Genomic DNA, 19356 nt, shown 5'->3' on the forward strand with positions numbered 1-19356 from the left:
AAACGTCAGCCTCTCTGCTCCTATGATGCTGCTTGGCCTGCTGTGTTCATCCAGCCCTGCACCTTGTTGTCTCGGATTCTCCAGCATCTGCAGTTCCTACTATCACTGGGGAGAATGGTATCTGTTTACAAAGCTATTGTGAGGACATCCAGAATGTTCTATGTTCCTCCTCTGATGGACCCTACATGCAATATGTTGCAATGAAAAAGCTGCAAGATTGAGCAAATGGCTGTGCCTGAAATGCTTGTGTAAATGATTGCGTGCACTTCTTGCCCAGAACAAGTTACACAGTTCACCCTTGAAAGCTGCCAGTAATTACCGGGCAGTTTGCCAGCAAGGGTTCAACATGGAATTGCTTATTTAAAATGCTACAACTGCAAACTGCACAGAACCAACCTCTGCTCCGGAAATGACTTTCAGGGCAGTGTGTCACACCTTGACAACTGCTGACATGCAGTAGTACTGCTAGTGCTGTGAATATTGCTGACACTGCTATTGAAGTTAATCCAGTTAACAGATTATAAACCAGGAGAGGTGCTGCAGTGGCAAAGTCACTGGACCAGTAACCCAGAACCCAGAGCTAAAATTTTGGAGAACGAAAACAATGCTCGAGAAACTCGGCAGGTCTGGCAGCATCAGTTGGTCGAGAAATAGTTAATCCTCGACTCTTCTTCAGGAATGTACTGGGGACATGGGTTCAGATCTACCATGGCAGATGGTGAAACTTGAACAAAACCTGCAATTCAAAAGCTACCCTAATGGTGATCATTGCCAATCGACTGCAGGATGGCAAGCCAGGAGCAGCACCAGGCAGACCTAAAAATTGGGAGCCAACCTGCCGAAGCTACAAAACAGGGCTAATTGCATAAGTAGCAAGTGATAGGCGCAGCTAAACAATCTCGCAACCATTGGATTAGATCTAAACTCTGCAGTCCTACCACATTTAGTCATAAATGATGGTGGACAATTAAACAACTCACTGGGGAAGGAGGCTTCACATCCTCAATGATGGAAGAGCCCAACACATCAGTGCAAAAGATAAGGCTGAGGCATTCACAATCATCTTCAGCCAGAAGTGCCGAGTGGATGATCCATCTCGGCCTCCTCCAGTAGTCCCCAGCATCACAGATACCAGTCTTCAGCCAATTCGATTCACTCCACGTGATATCAAGAAATGGTTGGAGACACTGGATTTTTTTTTTAAATTCACTCATGGGTCATGGGCATCGCTGGCTGTCTGACATCTGTTGTCCCTCCCTAGTTGCCTCTTGAGAAGGTGGTGTTGAGCTGCCTTCTTGAACTGCTGCAGTCCTCCTGCTGTGGGTTAACCACAATGCCCTTAGGGAGGGAATTCCAGGATTTTGATCCAGCAACTGTAAAGGATAGTGACGTATTTCCAAGTGACTTGGAAGAGAACTTTTACAAGTGCTGGTGTTCCCGTGTATCCGCTGTCCTTCTAGATAGAAGTTGTCAAAGGTTTGGAAAGTTTGTCTAAGGATCTTTGGTGAATTTTTGCAGTGCATCTTGGAGATAGTAGTACACACTGAGGAGCTGCAAATGTTGCTGAACATTGTGCAAATGTTAGCAAATGTCCCCACTTCTGACCTTTATGATGGAGGGAAGGTCATTGATTACACAACTCCTCAGACACTGAAGCAGTCCGTGTTCAAATGCTGCAACATCTGGACAATATCCAAGCTTGGGCTGACAAGTAACCAGTAACATTCAAACCACACAAATGCCATGCAATGACCATCTCCAATAAGAGCCAATCCAACTACTGCCCCCTGATATTCAATAGTATTACCATCACTGAATCCCCCATTGTCAACATCCTGGGGGTTACCATTGACCAGGAACTCAAGCAGCCGATAACACACCACCTGACTCCCCAAAGCCTGTCCACAAGACACAAGTGTGGTTGAATATTCTCCATTTTCCTGGTTGGGTGCAGCTCCAGTGGTACTCAAGAAGCTTGACACCATCCAGGACACATCAACCCACTTGGTTGGCACCACATCCACAAGCATCCGCTCTCTCCACCACTGACGCTCAGTAGCAGCAGTGTGTAAAGTCACCGTAGTTCCAGAGAACTGCACTCCCATTAGAGAGACAAATCTGGTGGTGGTTTAACTTCAGGGTCACAATGCCTCAGACAAAGGGTGAGGTCAAGAAGGTGGGACTTTTTGTGATAAGCTCAGCCAATACAGGAATTGAACCCACGCTGTTGGTGTGAGTCTGTAGGGCGTAATGTCAGAACTCTTAACAAGCGGAGTGCTGTGGGAATCCAGTCCCATGACTCCACAAGTCATACCAAGCATGCAAATATCTTGTTCAATCAACAAGAATGATAGATTTATTTCTCTTTTTGTTGTTAACTAGAATAGGAGAGAGTGTGACCAGGTTTCTCAATAGACTCTAAACTAACACAGTTATTACAGTCAAACATATTCTTAAAACAAGTAGTGAACCGGTCATCAAGAAAGTTCAACTATATCCGCCTTAATCACAAACACCCACATCTCTGTACACAGGCAGAACGAAGGCATACGCCACTCTGTAGAGCTATTGTATGGGGCGATAAATTAGATAAAAAGGGAAAGCTAGTAAAATTAGCCCTGTGGTCAAAGTGTGGATTCATTTCACACAATTCCTTTGAATTTCAGACAATGAGATTCAGTTGTTGACAGTTGCAGAAGAATCATACAATTGTTCAGTACAGAAGGGGCCCCTCAGCCCATCAAGTCTGTACTGCCAAAAGATTATTACCACCTTCACCAGCCCCACTTTTCCCCCAGTAGGCCCATAGTCTTGAATGTTATGACACTTCAGATGCCCTTCCAGGTACTTTTTAAAAGTGGTAGGTTCTCCCCTCAACTACCCTCCCAGGCAGTGCATTCCAGACCACTGCCACCACCACCCCCCAACTCTCTGGCTGAAAGAAACTTGCCTCGAATCCCCTGTAAACTTCCTGCCTTTTACCTTAAAATTATGCCCTGTATTTATTGACCCTTGCACTTAAGGGGAACAGCTGCTTCCTATCCACCCCTGCCCTCATAATATTATACACCTCTATCATGTCCCCTCTTAACCTCCTCTGCTCCAAGGAAACCAACTCAAGTTTATCCAGCCCGTCTTCACAGTTGAAATACTCCATCCCAGGCAACATCCTCACAATACAGACTCGTCAAGCAACAGCCTGACATAGTCATATTCACAGAATTGTACCTTACAGACAATGTCCCAGACACCACCATCACCATCCCTGGATATGACCTGTCCCACCGGCAGGACAGACCCAGCAGAGGGGGTGACACAGTGGTATACAGTCAGGAGGGGGTTGCTCTAGGAGTCCTCAACATTGACTCCAGACCCCATGAAGTCTCATGGTTTCAGGTTAAACATGGGCAAGGAAATCTCCTGCTGATTACCACATACTGTCCTCCCTCAGCTGATGAATCAGTATTCCTCAATGTTGAACAACACTTAGAGAAAGCACTGAGGATGGCAAGGGCACAAAATGTACTCTGGGTGGGGATTTCAATGTCTACCACCAATAGTGGCTCGGCAGCAGTACTACTGATCGAACTGGTCGGGTCTGAAAGGACATAGCTGCTAGACTGGGTCTGCAGCAGGTGGTGAGGGAACCAACAAGAGGGAAAAACATACTTGACCTCATCCCCACCAATCTGCGAACTGCATCTGTCCCTTTAGGGAGGCAATGGCCTAGCGGTATTATTGCTGGACTGTTAATCCAGAGACCCAGATAATGTTCTGGGGATAGTCGGAACTGCAGATGCTGGAAAATCTGAGACAACAAGGTGCAGAGCTGGATGAACACAACAGGCCAAGCAGCATCATAGGAGGAGGAAGGCTGACGTTTCGGTCCTAGACCCTTCACTGAAACGTCAGCCTTCCTGCTCCTATGATGCTGCTTGGCCTTCTGTGTTCATCCAGCTCTGCACCTTGTTGTCTCTAATATTCTGGGGACCTGGGTTCGTATCCAGCAATGGCAGATAGTGGAATTTGAATTCAATAAATATCTGGAATTAAGAGTCTAATGATGATCATGAATCCATTGTCGATTGTCGGGAAAAACCCACCTGGTTCACTCATGTCCTTTAGGGAAGGAAACTGCCATTCTTACCTGGTTTGGCCTACATGTGACTCCAGCCCCACAGCAATGTGGTTGACTCTTAACTGCCCTCTGGGCAGTGAGGAATGGGAAATAAATGCTGACTAGCCAGCAACGCCCTCATCCCGTGAATGAATAAAGGGGGAAAAAAAAAAGTATCCGTAAGAGTGACAATCGCACTGTCCTTGTGGAGACAAAGTCCCGCCTTCACATTGAGAACAACCTCCATCGTGTTGTGTGGCACTATCACCGTGCTAAATGGTACAGACTTCGCACAGATCTAGCAACTCAAGACTGGGCATCCATGAGGTGCTAAGGGCCATCAACAGTAGCGGAATTGTACTCCAGCACAATCTGTAACCTCATGGCCCGGTATATCCCCCACTCAATCATTACCATCAAGCCAGGGGATCAACCCTGGTTCAATGGAGAGTGCAGGAGGGTATGCCTGGTGCAGCACCAGGCATACCTGAAGATGAGGTGTCAATCTGATGAAGCCACCAAACAGGACTACTTGCACGCCAAACAGCGAAAGCAGTAAGTGATAGACAGAGCTTACAAATCCCACAACCAACGGATCAGATCTAAGCTCTGCAGTCCTGCCACACCCAGTCGTGAATGGTGGTGGACAATTAAACAACTCACTGGAGGAGGAGGCTCCACAAATATCCCCATCCTCAATGATGGAAGAGCCCAGCACATCAGTGCAAAAGATAAGGTGAAGCATTCGCAGCAATCTTCACCAGAAGTGCCGAATGGATGATCTATCTCAACCTCTCCAGTTGTCCCCAGCATTACAGATACCAGTTGTCAGCCAATTTGATTCACTCCACACTCATGTCAAGAAACAGTTGGAGACACTGGATACTGCAAAGGCTACGAGCCCTGACAACATTCCAGCAATAGTACTGAAGACTTGTGCTCCAGAACTTGCCGCTCCCCTAACCAAGCTGTTCCAGTACAGTTACAACACTGGTATCCACCTGGCAATATGGAATTGCCCAAGCATGTCCTGTACACAAAAAGCAGGACAAATCCAACCCGGCCAATTACCGCCCCATCGGTCTCCTCTCGATCATCAGTAAAGTGATGGAAGGTGTCAGTAACAGCGCTATCAAGCAGCACCTGCTCAGCAATAACCTGCTCAGTGATGCCCAGTTTGGGTTCCACCAGGGCCACTCAGCTCCTGACTTCATTATAGCCTTGTTTCAAACATGGACAAAAGAGCTGAATTTCCAGAGGTGGGAGTGACAGCCCTTGACATCAAGGCTGCATTCGACCAAGTGTGGCATCAAGGAGCCCGAGCAAAACTGGAATCGGTGGGTATCAGGGGGCAAACTCTCCGGTGGTTGGAGTCATACCTGACACATAGGAAGATGGTTGTGGTTGTTTGGGGTCAGTCATTTCAGCTCCAGGACATCTCTGCAGGAGTTCCTCAGGGTAGTGCCCTTGGCCCAACCATCTTCAGCTGTTTCATCAATGACCTTCACCCCATCATAAGGTCAGAATTGGGGATGTTCACCGATCATTACACAATGTTCAGCACCATTCGTGACTCCTCAGATACTGAAGCAGTCCATGTTCAAACGCAACAAGATCTGGAGAATATCCAGGCTTAGGTTGACAAGTGGCAAGTGACATACACGCCACCCAAATGGCAGGCTATGACCATCACCAATAAGAGACAACCTAACCACCACCCCTTGACATTCAATGGTGCTACCATCACTGAATCCCCCACTATCAACATTCTGAGTGTTATCATTGACCAGAAACTCAACTGGACTCACCACATAAACACTGGCTACAAGAGCAGGCCAGAAGCTGGGAATACTGCAGCGAGTAACTCACCTCCTGACTCCCCAAAACCTGTCCACCATCTACAAGGCATAAGTCAGGAGTGTGATGGAATACTCCCCACTCGCCTGGATGGGTGCAGCTCCAACAACAATCAAGAAGCTTGACACCATCCAGGGCAAAGCAGCAGCTTGATTGGCACCACATCCACAAACATTCACTCCCTCCATCACCGACGCTCAGTAGCAGCAGTGTGTACTATCTACAAGATGCACTGCAGAAATTCACCAAAGATCCTCCGACAGCACCTTCCAAACCCACAACCACTTCCATCTCGAAGGACAAAGGCAGCAAACATATGGGAACACTACCATCTCCAAGTTCCCCTCCAAGCATTCAACATCCTGACTTGGAAATATATTGCTGTTCTTTCACTGTCGCTGGGTCAAAATCCTGGAATTCCCTCCCTAATAGGATTGTGGGTCAACCCACAGCAGGAGAACTGCAGCGGTTCAAGAAGGCAGCTTACCACCAGTTTTTCAAAGGCAACTGGGATGGGCAATAAATGCTGATCGGCCAGTGACGCCCACATCCCACAAATAAATAGAAAAAAAATCTCCTCTGCACCCCCTCCAGTACAATTACTTCCATCCTGCAGTGTGGTGACCAGAACTGCACATAATAGAGCATAGAACAAAGAACAAAGAACATCAAAGAACAAAGAAAATTACAGCACAGGAACAGGCCCTTCGGCCCTCCAAGTCTGCACTGATCCAGTTCCTCTATCTAAACCTGTCACCTATTTTCCAAGGATCTGTATCCCTCTGCTCCCTGCCCATTCATGTACCTGTCTAGATACATCTTAAATGATGCTATCGTGCCTGCCTCTACCACCTCCGCTGGCAACGTGTTCCAGGTACCCACTACCCTCTATGTAAAGAACTTTCCACGCATATCTCCCTTAAACTTTCCCCCTCTCACCTTGAAATCGTGACCCCTAGTAATTGAGTCCCCCACTCTGGGAAAAAGCTTCTTGCTATCCACCCTGTCTATACCTCTCATGATTTTGTAGACCTCAGTCAGGTTCCCCCCTCAACCTCCGTCTTTCTAATGTAAATAATCCTAATCTACTCAACCTCGCTTCATAGCTAGTGCCCTCCATACCACGCAACATCCTGGTGAACCTCCTCTGCACCCTGTCCAAAGCATCCACATCCTTTTGGTAATGTGGCGACCAGAACTGTACGCAGTATTCCAAATGTGGTCGAACCAAAGTCCTATACAACTGCAACATGACCTGCCAACTCTTGTACTCAATACCCCGTCCGATGAATGAAAGCATGCAGTTTGCCTTCTTGACCACTCTATCGACCTGCGTTGCCACCTTCAGGGTACAATGGACCTGAACACCCAGGTTTCTTTGAAATGACTTCAGTGGGAGAGAGTGAGTGTTGGTTTCAGCTCCAGCCTGTCAAACTGCCTTGATCCTTTGCAGTTCGCCTTCCGGCGCAGCAGGTCCACAGCAGATGCCACCTCTCTGGCCCTGCACTCATCCCTGAAACATCTGGACAATAAGGACACCTATGTCAGGTTCCTACCTATTGACTACGTTTCCACCGTCAGCACCATAATTCCAAAAAGTTTCTTCCCTAAACTCCAAGACCTAGGTCTCGGCTCCCCCTTCTGTAACTGGATCCTCGACTTCCTGACCCATAGACTGCAATGAGTAAGAATAGGTGACAACACCTCCTCCATCATACTCCTCAACACTGGTGTCCCACAAGGCTGCATACTCAGCCCCCTACTATGCTCCTTACATACTCACAACTGTGTAGCCAAATTCCGCACCAACCCCATCTACAAGTTTGCTGATGACACCACCATTGTAGGTCAAATTTCAAACAATGACAAGGTGGAGTACACAAAAGATTGAGTGCTTAATGGCATAGTATAAAGACAACAATCTCTCCAACATCAGAAAAATGAAGGAGCTGGTCATTGACTTCAGGAAGTGAGGTGGAGGTCATGCTCCTGTCTGTATCAGTGGTGCTGAGGTGGAGATGGTTGAGAGCATCAAGTTCCTGGGAGTGATGATCACCAACAATCTATCCTGGTCCACCCATGTCAATGCCACAGTCAAAAAAGCACAATAACATCTCTACTTCCTCAGGAGGCTAAGGAAATTTAACATGACCACAAGAACTCTTACCAATTTTTGTAGCTGCACCATAGAAAAGCCTTCTATCCGGATGCATCATAGCATACTATGGCAACTGCTCTTCCCAAGATCACAAGAAAATTCAGAGAATCGTGAACACAGCCCAGTCCATCATGCAACCCAACCTTCCATCCATTGACTCCATCTATACTTCCTGTTGCCTCAGGAAAACAACCAACATAATCCAAGACCCCTCCCACCCTGATTATACTCTCTTACACCCTCTTCCATCGGGCAGAAGATATAAAAGTTTGAAATCACATACAAACAGATACAAGAACAGCTTCTTCCTAGCTGTTATCAGAGTTTTGAATGGACCTCTCAAATGTTAATTCTGATCTCTCTCTCTCTGCACCTTCTCTGTGGCTGTAACACCGTACTCTGCACTGTGTTCTGCTACCCTGATGCACTCTGTATGGTACGATCTGCCTGTACAGATTCTAGTCTGTAGCTCACTCCCAGGTATCTTTTATTCTGAATATAAACCACCCTGAACCCCTCAATTAGATTCCAGCCCAATCACTCCAGTGGTCCAGGTCCTGTTTAGTGTTATGTTTATAATAATTGATTTTCTTTGTTCTCTGTTGTCATTTTGTTGTGATTTGACTGATATTAATTGCAATGTAGAGACAAATGCAAACATCTTTGTGCAGATTTGTTCATTGTGTAGCCCCCAGTGAATAAGTGATGCTGTGTTGTGAAAGGGTTAACTCCATCTGAGCCATGCTGCAGATACCCGGAAAGCTCAGGTATTCCTGCAAACTCCCTGGACTTGGTCAGGATCCTGCCAAGAATCCATTGCTACTCTAGGACATGAAATCACAGCAATCATTGTTCATATGTTGGCAGCAAGTCTCTGAGTATGATCGACTGACATTTGAATGCATTCAAACAATGACAGTATTGTCTTCTCTCTCTGTCTCTTTTATTACACTTCCTCTTTCTGTTCGCCACTCTCTGTCTCTCCGTCTCCAACTGCTCTAAATATTGCACCTTAACATTCAACGAATTAGTTCTAAGCTCTGCAGTCGTGCCACATCCACTAGTGAATGGTGGTGGACAATTAAACATTCACTAGGGTTGGACGCTCCACAAATATCCCCATCCTCAATGATGGAAGAGCCCAGCACATCAGGGCAAAAGATAAGGCTAAAGCATTCGCAGCAGTCTTCAGCTAGAGTTGTCCACATGGACTACAGTAAGACATTTGACAAGGTTCTGCATGGAAGACTGGTTAGCAAGGTTAGATCACATGGAATACAGGAAGAACTAGCCATTTGGATACCAAATTAGCTAGAAAGTAGGAGACATAGGGTGGTGGTGGAGGGTTACTTTTTTTGGTTTGGAGGCCTGTGACCAGCAATGTGCCACAAGAATTGGTGCTGGGTCTACTGCTTTCTGTCAATTATATAAAAGATTTGGATGTGAATATAGTGGGAATGGTTAGTAAATGTCCAGATGACAAATTGGTAGTATAGTGCACAGCAAAGAAGGTTACCTCAAAGTACAACGAGACCTTTATCACATTGGCCAAGGAGTGACAGATGGAATTTAATCTAGATAAGTGTGAAGTGCTACATTTTGGTAGGGCTATTCAGGGCAGGACATACACTGTTAAGGTCCTGGGAGTGTTGCTGAACAGAGACCTTGTGGTGCAGGTTCATTGTTCCATGAAAGTAGAGTCACAGGTGGACAGGATAATGAAGAAGGCATTTGGTACGCTTGCCTTTATTGATCAGTGCATTGAGTATAGGAGTTGGGAGGTCACATTGTAGCTGTGCAGGACATTGGTTAGGCCACTTTTGGAATACTGTGTTCAGTTCCAGCCTCCCTGCTTTGTGAAGGATGTTGTGAGACTTAAAAGGGTTCAGAGAAGATTTACAAGGATGTAGCCAGGGTTGGAGGGTTTGAGCTCTGTGGGAAAGGCTGAATAGGCTGGGACTATTTTGAAATAGGTAACATTTAGAAATAAAGGTCTCATTTTGATGGCCAGGAATACTGGCCCTCCGACAGTGCGGCGCTCCCTCAGCACTGGCCCTCCGACAGTGCGGGCTATTTTCCCTGGAATGTCAAAGGCTGAGGGGGTGACCTTATTGATATTTATAAAATCATGGGGGGCATGGATAGGGTGAATAGGAGAGATCTTTTCCCTGGGATGGGTGAGTCCAAAACTAGAAGGGCATAGGTTTAAGACGAGAGGGGAAAGATTTAAGAGGGACCCTAGGAGCAACTTTTTCGCGCAGAGGGTGGTGCGTGTATGGAATGAGCTGCCACAGGAAGCAGTTGAGGCTGGTACAATTACAACATCTAAAAGGCATCTGGATGGGTATATGGATAGGAATGGTTTAAAGGGATATGGATCAAAAGCTGGCAAATGGGACTAGATTAATTTCGGATATCTGTTCAGTACAGACGATTTGGACCAAAGGATCTGTTTCCATGCTGTACAATTCTATGACTCTTAAGTGCTGAGTGGATGATCAGCATCACAGATACCAGACTTCACCTGCTATAACCTGCTCAATGACACCCAGTTTGGGTTCCGCCAGGGCCACTCAGCTCCTGACCTCATTACAGCCTTGGTTCAAACATGGCCAAAAGAGCTGAATTCCAGAGGTGAGGTGAGAATGACAGCCCATGACATCAAGTCTGCATTCGACCGAGTGTGGCATGACATTCTTCAGCTTGAAGCAACTCCTGGACATCTCTGCAGGAGTTCCTCAGGGTAATGCCCTCGGCCTAACCATCTTCAGCTGCTTCATCAATGACCTTCCGTCTGTCATAAGGTCAGAAGTGGGGATGTTCGCCAATGATTACACAATGTTCAGCACCATTCGTGACTCCTCAGATACTGAAGCAGTTCATGTTCAAATGTAATATGATCTGGACAATATCCAGGTTTGGGCTAACAAAATGGCATGTAACATTTGTGCCACAAAAATGGCAGGTTATGACCATCTCCATCTGGAGAATCTAGCCACTGCCCCTTGACATTCAATGGCATTGCTATCAATGAATTCCCTGTAGTTGGAGGGTCGGCGCTGAGGGAGCGCCGCAGTGTCGGAGGGTCGGCGCTGAGGGAGTGCCGCACTGTCAGAGAGTCAGTATTCCTGGCCATCAAAATGGGACCTTTATTTCTAAATGTTACCTATTTTTTACTTCTACCAGCTTTGGAGTTGCTGACTCCTGGATCTGTTTCTTCCAATCTGTTGAACAGCTGCTGTGCCACTTACATATTGTTTCCTTTCTCTTCCAAATTGCACAAGGATCTATCTGTTCCTTAAATCCCTGCTGTTCACTCCATAAACCTGCAGCTGTAACCCCAGCATTGAGACAAGTAACTTTAACCCGTTCATAGTCTCGTCTTCCCACAGAGTTAAGTAAAACTCTAAGAGGCTTCTACACTAAGTTGCTTTGGAATAAGGTTTGTATGAGAATAAGATTTTTCTCCAGAATAAGAGAATAACGTAGGCAGCACGGTGGTACAGTGGTTAGCACTACTGCCTCACAGCACTAGGGACCTGGGTTCGATTCCACCCTTGGGCAACTGTCTGCGTTGACTCTGCACATTCTCCTCGTGTCTGCGTGGGTTTCCTCCCACAGTCCAAAGATGTGCAGGTTAGGTGGATTGGCTGTGCTAAATTTCCTGTAGTGCTCAGGGATGTGTAGGTTATGTGGGTTTATAGGGGGATGGGTCTGGGTGGGATGCTTTGAGGTTTGGTGTGGACTTGTTGGGCCAAAGGGCCTGTTTCCACACTGTAGGGATTCTAAAACTCTCCTCCAGCCATTGCAGCTTTATCATAGTTTTCAGAAAATACATTTCCACTCCTTCCTCTCTCCTTTTAGATATTGGTGTAGATTTCATCACAAAGCAAAACTGGGAATTAAATCTGAATCATCAGCCACTATTCCTGCCACTCATGTTTGCGTAAACAATACACTTTCAACTTCCTTCTCTGTTTTCTCATTCTAGTCTCTTTTTCTCTCTCTCTCTCTCTTTGAAATTCATGCTTCTGATTTCTTTCCCTCATTCTATCTTTCTCCAATCCCCTGCAGTTTGAGGTTTTTTCCTTTCCTTGCATTTTAGAATATGTTTGAGTTTCATATCTCTCTCTGTTACATTTTTTATTGTATTTCTCCATTTCCAGCTGTTTTATTTGCAGCTAAATTGTGGTTAATTTAGTCTGAGTGTTACTAGCACCAGTAATTTCCTCAGTCATGTTTCAGGTATTGAGACATTGCTCCAATGATCTCTGCCTTAGTTTTAGTTCTACTCCTAGTTCCTCTGCCACCCACTTCAATTTAACCCCAATCAACTGCAAGGCATGTACTGACAGGTACTCTCTCTCTTTCTGTCTCTTTCTCTCCTTATCTCTCTGTCTCTCTATCTGTTAGAGGTTAAGTGCTGAAGTTTTTTTCCTTTCAATTTTGGCAAATTCCAGTGTACTGATTCCCTGTCACTGGATTCATATCCTGCAGGAATTACTAATTTGTCATTGTCATACTTTAGAAGGAGATGAATTCCTCCATGCCTGATGTAAACAAGTAATAAGGCGAGATATCCGATTTTAAGACTTTAACCGTAGTCAACTGTAGCATTGACTAATCATTACTTTGCGGGCAACTCAACACGAAGCCACAGGGAAAGCTGCTTCCTATAAACCTAACAGCACAAAATGACCTGCTTATACACTACATACATTCTTCATAGACAGGCAGCCGTCTGTTTACATGTAGGATCATAGAACTTTGGAACAGGAGTAGGCCATTCAGCCCCTCAATCCTGATCTGAAATGCACTGCCTGGCGAGGTAATGGAGGCCAGAAATCTTATAACCTTTAAACAAATATTTGGATGGGCATTTCAAATATCATAACATTCAAGGATGTGGGGCAAGTGCATGAAATTAGGATTAGCACACTTTTAATGCTAGTTATGTCAGTGTAGACCCGATAGGCTGAAGGGGCATTTCTGCTCTGTATGAATCTATGATCCATTATTCACTGATATCATGGCTGACAAAGCTTCTTCCAAATGTCACAGCATGGCTGCTCCCTGTCTTGATCAGGGTGAGTCTTACAGTGTCCTAAACAAATTGCCCTTTACTTAACCTTGTGGGAGGTGATGGCCTAATGGTATTATTGCTGGACTGTTAAACCAGAGACTCCAGATAATGTTCTGGGGACCTGGGTTTGAATCCCGACCACAGCAGATGGTAGAATTTGAATTTAATAAAATATCTGGAATTAAGAATCTAATGACCATGAATCCGTTGTCAATTGTTGGAAAAACCCATCTGGATCACTAATGCCCTTTAGGGAAGGAAACTGCCATCCTTACCTGGTCTGGCCTACATGTGACTCCAGACCCACAGCAATGTGGTTGACTCTGACCTGCCCTCTTGGCAATTAATGGACAATAAATGCTGCCTGGTCAGTGACACCCTCGTTCCATTAATGAATAAAGGGGAAAAAAAAACTTCTGAGCATAATCGAATGGCCTTCATGTTGTAAACTGACTTGCGGTGTTTCTGAGCTCTTTATATCTTCTTCAAACAGGGGTCAGTCCTCCCCAGCATTCCACTTACTCCAAAAACACTCCTTTCCATGTGTGTAATATAACAGTACCTGCTCCTCTAACACCTCTTTATCTGACTGACTGTGAGAGGCTGTGTGTTGAAGCAGTAGTTCCCCCGTGTTAAAACTTGGGCCTAACTTTGAACAAGGTTCAAGTAGAGCTTCTGCCTCCATGCCAAGCACCTTACATGGGCTTGTCTCCAGGCAGACCCCAATCCCCCTTCTAAAGTATTCTGTTTCTCCTTGAATCAAAGGAGACACCATAGCTATCTATGTAAGTCCAGCATTTGTAACCTTTCTGTCTCCACAGACCATCCTGAAACTCCTAGTGTCTGGCGAGGGCAAATCAAGGACTGGAGTAATGATCCCGATCCCACAATACCCACTCTATTCAGCAGCTATTGCAGAGCTCAATGGAGTCCAGGTCAATTACTACCTTGATGAAGAGAACTGCTGGGCTCTGAACATCAGTGAGCTCCGACGGGCACTCAATGAAGCCAGAAGCCACTGCAACCCAAAAGTACTTTGTACCATTAACCCTGGAAACCCCACAGGTAACTGAAAGCAGGGCTAAGCAGGATTGGGGGGCTCGCGACAGTCAGCAGGTGGATTCTCTTGCTGCAAGGATCTGCATCTGGGAGTGGGGGCATGATCTCCTCATCACAATACAGTCTTGATTAGGATCTCTCTATAAGACTACAAGGAGCAGAGGTAGACTGTTCGGCCCATTGAGTCTGTTCTGTCCTTCAATATGACTATGGTTGATCTGATAACTCTCAACACAACTTTCCTGCACCCCCCCACCCCCCAACCCTCCAATAACCATCCATTCCCTTTGACTGATTAAAAATCTGTCTGTCTCAACCTTGACTATACTGAAAGACCCAACCTGGACAGCCCTCTGAGGTTAAAAAGAATTCCACAGATTCAATCTGGGGGAAGGGTTCAGGTCAGGGGACAGAGTTCAGAGTTGCGGGGTTTGGCTGATGGGGTGGGTTTGGGTTGAGGAAGTGGAAAAGGGACATAGAACATGGAACAGTACAGCACAGTACAGGCCCTTCAGCCCACAATGTTGTACCGACCTATTATCCTACTAAGATCAAACTACCCTGCATACCCTACATTTTACTATCCCCCATGTGCCTATCCAAGAGTCGCTTAAATGTCTCTAAAGTATCTGACTCCACTACCACTGCCGGCAGCGCATTCCACACACCCACCACTCTCTGTGTAAAGAACCTACCTCTGACATCTCCCCTATACCTTCCTCCCATCACCTTGAAGTTATGCCCCCTTGTGATAGTCAATTCCACCCTAGGAAAAAATCTCTGGCTATCCACTGTATCTATGCCTGTCATCATCTTGTACTTGTACAAGTTGGGGGTAGGATTTGAGCCATGAGGGAGGGGTGTTGGGTCAGTGGAGTGGTCGGAGGGGAATGGGGAGGGCATTCCTCCTCCCACTTCTCTTGCTCCTCCCCAACTACTACCCCTCCTGTTAATTCATCTGTTCTTTGCTGTCCTCCTATAGGCCAGGTCCAGAACCGGCAGGTTATAGAAGATGTGATTCGATTCGCTGCTGAAGAGGGGCTTTTCTTGATGGCGGACGAGGTAACTTACTGCAAGTCGCTGCTATTGAGCAACTAGACTCAATGAATGGCTGCACTAGCCCCTGGAGCTCTGGGAATTCTGGACATGGTCTTGGGGACCTGCTAGAGAGTGTTAAGTGATGAGTTAGGCTTCTCCAATCCCTGACTACAACTGAGCCTACTAACCTTTACTACCCCATGAGCCCCAGCTTGTCTAACCTCACCCTCTAACCAAAGCTGGGGGATTTTTAATGTCCACTATCAAGAGTGGATCAGTAGGAACACTACTGATTGAGTTGGTCGGGTCCTAAAGGACATAGCTTCCAGACTGGGGCAGTTGGTGAAGAAACCAACAAGAGGCAAAAACATACTTTACCTCATCCTCGCCAATCTGCCGGTTGCAGATGTATCAGTCATAGAGATGTGCAGCACAGAAACAGACCCTTTGGTTCAACTCGTCCATGCCGACCAGATATCCTAAATTAATCTAGTCCCATTTGCCAGCATTTGGCCCATATCCCCCTAAACCCTTCCTATTCATATACCCATCCAGATGCCTTTTAAATGTTGTAATTGTACCAGCCTATACCACTTCCTCTGGCAGCTCATTCCTCTGTGTGAAAGAGTTGCCCCTTAGGTCCCTTTTAAATGTTTCCCCTCTCACCTTAAGCCTATGCCCTCTAGTATTAGACTCTCCTACCCTGCGAAAAGATCTTGGCTATTCACCCTATCCAAGCCTCTCATGATTTTATAAATCTTTATAAGATCACCCCTCAGCCTCTGATGCTCCAGGGAAAATAGCCCCAGCCTGTTCAGCCTCTCCCTATAGCTCAAACCCCCCCAACCCTGGCAACATCCTTGCACATCTTTTCTGAACCCTTTCAAGTCTCACAACATCCTTCACAAAGCAGGAGACCAGAACTGAACACAGTATTCCAAAAATGGTCTAACCAATGTCCTGTACAGCCACAACATGACCTTCCAACTCTTATACTCAGTGCACTGACCAATAAAAGCAAGCATACAAAACACCACCTTCACTATCCTGTCTGCCCTCGACTCTATGTCCAAAGAACTACGAACCTGCACACCAAGATCTCTTTGTTCAGCAACACTCCCCAAGACACTACTATTAAGTGTATAAGTCCTGCCCTGATTTGCCTTACCAAATACAGCACCTCACGTTTAACTGAATTTGACTCAATTTGCCACTTCTTGGCCCATTTGCCCATCTGATCAAGGTCCCATTGTAACCACCGCTGTCCATTACACCACCAATTTTGGTGACATTTGCAAATTTGCTGACCATACCTCCTATATTCACATCCCCTGGACAGTATTTGTAAGAGTGACCACTGCAATCATGTTAAGAATAACCTCCATTGTGTTGTGAGGCACTATCACTGTGCTAAATGGGATAGATATTAAAAAGATCTAGCAACTCAAGACTGGGCATCCATGAGGCGCAGTGGGCCATCAACTGCAACAGAATTGTATTCATATGAGTGCAGCTCCAGCAAAAGCCAAAAATCTCAACACCATCCAGGACAAAGCAGCCCGCTTGATTGGCACCACACCCACAAGCATCCACTCCCTCCACCACCGATGCTCAGTAGCAGCAGGGTGTACCAACTATTCACTACCATGTTTATTAGGTTTGCTCACCCAGAGGATGGGGGGTCTGGAAAGCACTGCCTGGGAGGGTAGTTCAGGCAGGAAGCCTCACCACCTTTACAAAGTACCTGGCTGAGCACTTGAAATGGCAGAATGTTCAAGGTATGGGCCTAGCTGTGTAGAACTTTCGTTCAACCACATTTGGAATACTGCATACAGTTCTGGTCACCACACTATTGGAAGGATGTGGAGGCTTTGGAGAGGGCACAGAAACAGTTTGGGATGTTGCCTGGTTTGGAAGGCATTAGCAATGAGGTGAGATTGGACAAATTTGGTTTGTTTTCACTTGAATGACAAAAGATGAGAGGGCGACCTGGTAGAATTTTACAAAATTAAAGGCATAGCTAGAATGGATAGTCAAATGTCAATTAATATAGGACATAGGTTTAAGATCAAAGGGGAAAGTTTAAAGGAGATGTGAGAAGCAAGTTTATTTTTTGCACAGAGGGTGGTTAGTGCTGTCCTGGAATGTGCTGCCGTAGGATGTTGTGGAGACAGATATAACAGCAACATTTAAGAGGCTTCCTGACAGGTACTTGAACAGGTAGGGAATACAGGGATACAGACTGTGTAGAGGCAAAAGGGTTTTACTTTAGGAAGGTGTTTGTGTGGGGACAGGCTTAGTGGGCCAAAGGGCCGGTTTCTGTGCTGGACTGTTCTTTATCTTAGTGCACGAAAGTGAGATTAGATTTAAGTAGATTTGTTGGTGCAGAGTCGATGGTTCAAAGGGCCTCTTCTGTATGATTCTAAAGATGCACTGCAGAAATTCACCAAAGTGGGAGGAGGAGGATTGTGGTAGGAGGGTGCTTGATGGAAGCGTTAGGGTTTTGGTGGGTAGATGGTTTTGGGAGAAGGTGAAGATTTTGGTAGGTTGGTGATTTGTGGGGAGGGGGAGGATTTTGGTGTGGGGGTGGTTTGGGAGTGGTAGTTGGCTTGCTGAGGAATTTTCTGCAAAGAAACAAATGTGGGATGTGGGGAAGAATTGAAGTGGGCTTTTGCGCTGAAAGACTTCCCATGTGCCGTTGCACGAGTACTATTATAGTGAGCAGCCAAAGTACTGTGACTTCTCACCTGTTACCTTTCCTCCCAACAGGTCTATCAGGACAATGTCTACGCGGAGGGCTGTCAGTTCCATTCCTTTAAGAAAGTTCTCTTTGAGATGGGTCCTGAGTATTCCAACAATGTGGAATTGGCTTCATTCCACTCGATCTCCAAGGGTTATATGGGAGAGTAAGTACACTGAGTGAGGCAATAGTGTGAGGGTGAATTGGATGAGGTGTGTGTAATAGGATGGGTCACTGGGCCAGGGAGGGGAGTGAGTACTCTTGAAGATAGTGGAAGGGTGAAGCTGAGACATCTTCAATTAATGGGATAATTGACTGCTTCCTGGTAACCCATCCATCCTTTTCAGGCTATGTGTATTGACTTTGACCCTCCCTTCACCCAGTGCCTTATGTTTTTGCAAAAATACACTTTATTCAAAAAAAAAACTTTGTCAATGTTCACAGATATTAAAGCAGTTCTGTACAGTCTTTGCAGAAAAACAAACGCTGGAATTTGACATTCCCTGCAGTTGCCCCAAGGCATTTCTAACTCATGCGGGAGAGTATTTTTATACATTGAGGCAATGAGAAGGTTTGATAGCTGACATAGGCTGTCGTTAAATTATGGCAGCAAGACCTTAGATGGTGGTCTTTCCCCACTTCACCTTGGCGGCGGAGCTGCACCAAGCTTTAGTGTGTCCCTCAGCAGGTAGTCCTGGGCCTTAGAATGCCCCTCTTTCGCAGTTATGTCCACACTCGGGTGTCCCTGGACTGGGACCATGCGGTGTTCCCAGTACAATGGAAGCCTTTGGCGACCATGGACACTGGGAGGCTGGAGAGCATCATCAGTTTGGACAATGATATTCTGATTCAGTAAAGTTCCCATTCAACATTTTAAGTTTGTGTTTGTTCTTGGTTTTGTGCCCAGAAAAGAGCTGTTTTATTTTTCTTTTGTATTGATTTTGGACGCCTTGGAAGAGCCAAGGGGAACTTTTATTTCAACTCCATACTGTCCCTGTCCCGATGTGCTTCATGGAATTAGTGTGAGGGCAATTTTATTTTTGGTTGAAATGAGTAGAGGAACTTTCCTCTGGATTTTAAACCCTTGTTTAAAGCATTTTGATGGGGACAAAGCAGAGGGGATTAATTCTTTTCTTTCATTTTCTTTTATTTTAAATGAGTCAAGAAACATTTATTTTACATTTTTGGCCCCTTGTGGTTCCTGCTCCAAGATTGATTGGTGGGGACAAAGTCAAGGGAGAGCCATTTTTTTATTACATAGAACATAGAACATAGAACATTACAGCGCAGTACAGGCCCTTCGG

At 45.8% G+C, this 19356-nt stretch overlaps 1 protein-coding gene across 3 annotated transcripts in view; it reads left to right on the forward strand.

Moving 5' to 3' along the window:
* Positions 1-19356, forward strand: part of LOC109924490 (alanine aminotransferase 2-like) — a 63421-nt gene that overhangs the window by 32692 nt on the left and 11373 nt on the right. For all 3 annotated transcript variants that reach the window (XM_048615533.1, XM_048615541.1, XM_048615528.1), the window contains 3 exons: positions 14037-14280; positions 15257-15336; positions 18082-18218. In XM_048615533.1, coding sequence (XP_048471490.1) covers positions 14037-14280; positions 15257-15336; positions 18082-18218 — 461 coding nt within the window. The remainder of the gene's footprint in view (positions 1-14036; positions 14281-15256; positions 15337-18081; positions 18219-19356) is intronic.

The sequence above is a fragment of the Rhincodon typus genome, chromosome 2 (assembly GCF_021869965.1).
Source record: "Rhincodon typus isolate 14 chromosome 2, sRhiTyp1.1, whole genome shotgun sequence".
In the NCBI taxonomy this organism is placed as follows: Eukaryota; Metazoa; Chordata; class Chondrichthyes; order Orectolobiformes; family Rhincodontidae; genus Rhincodon; species Rhincodon typus.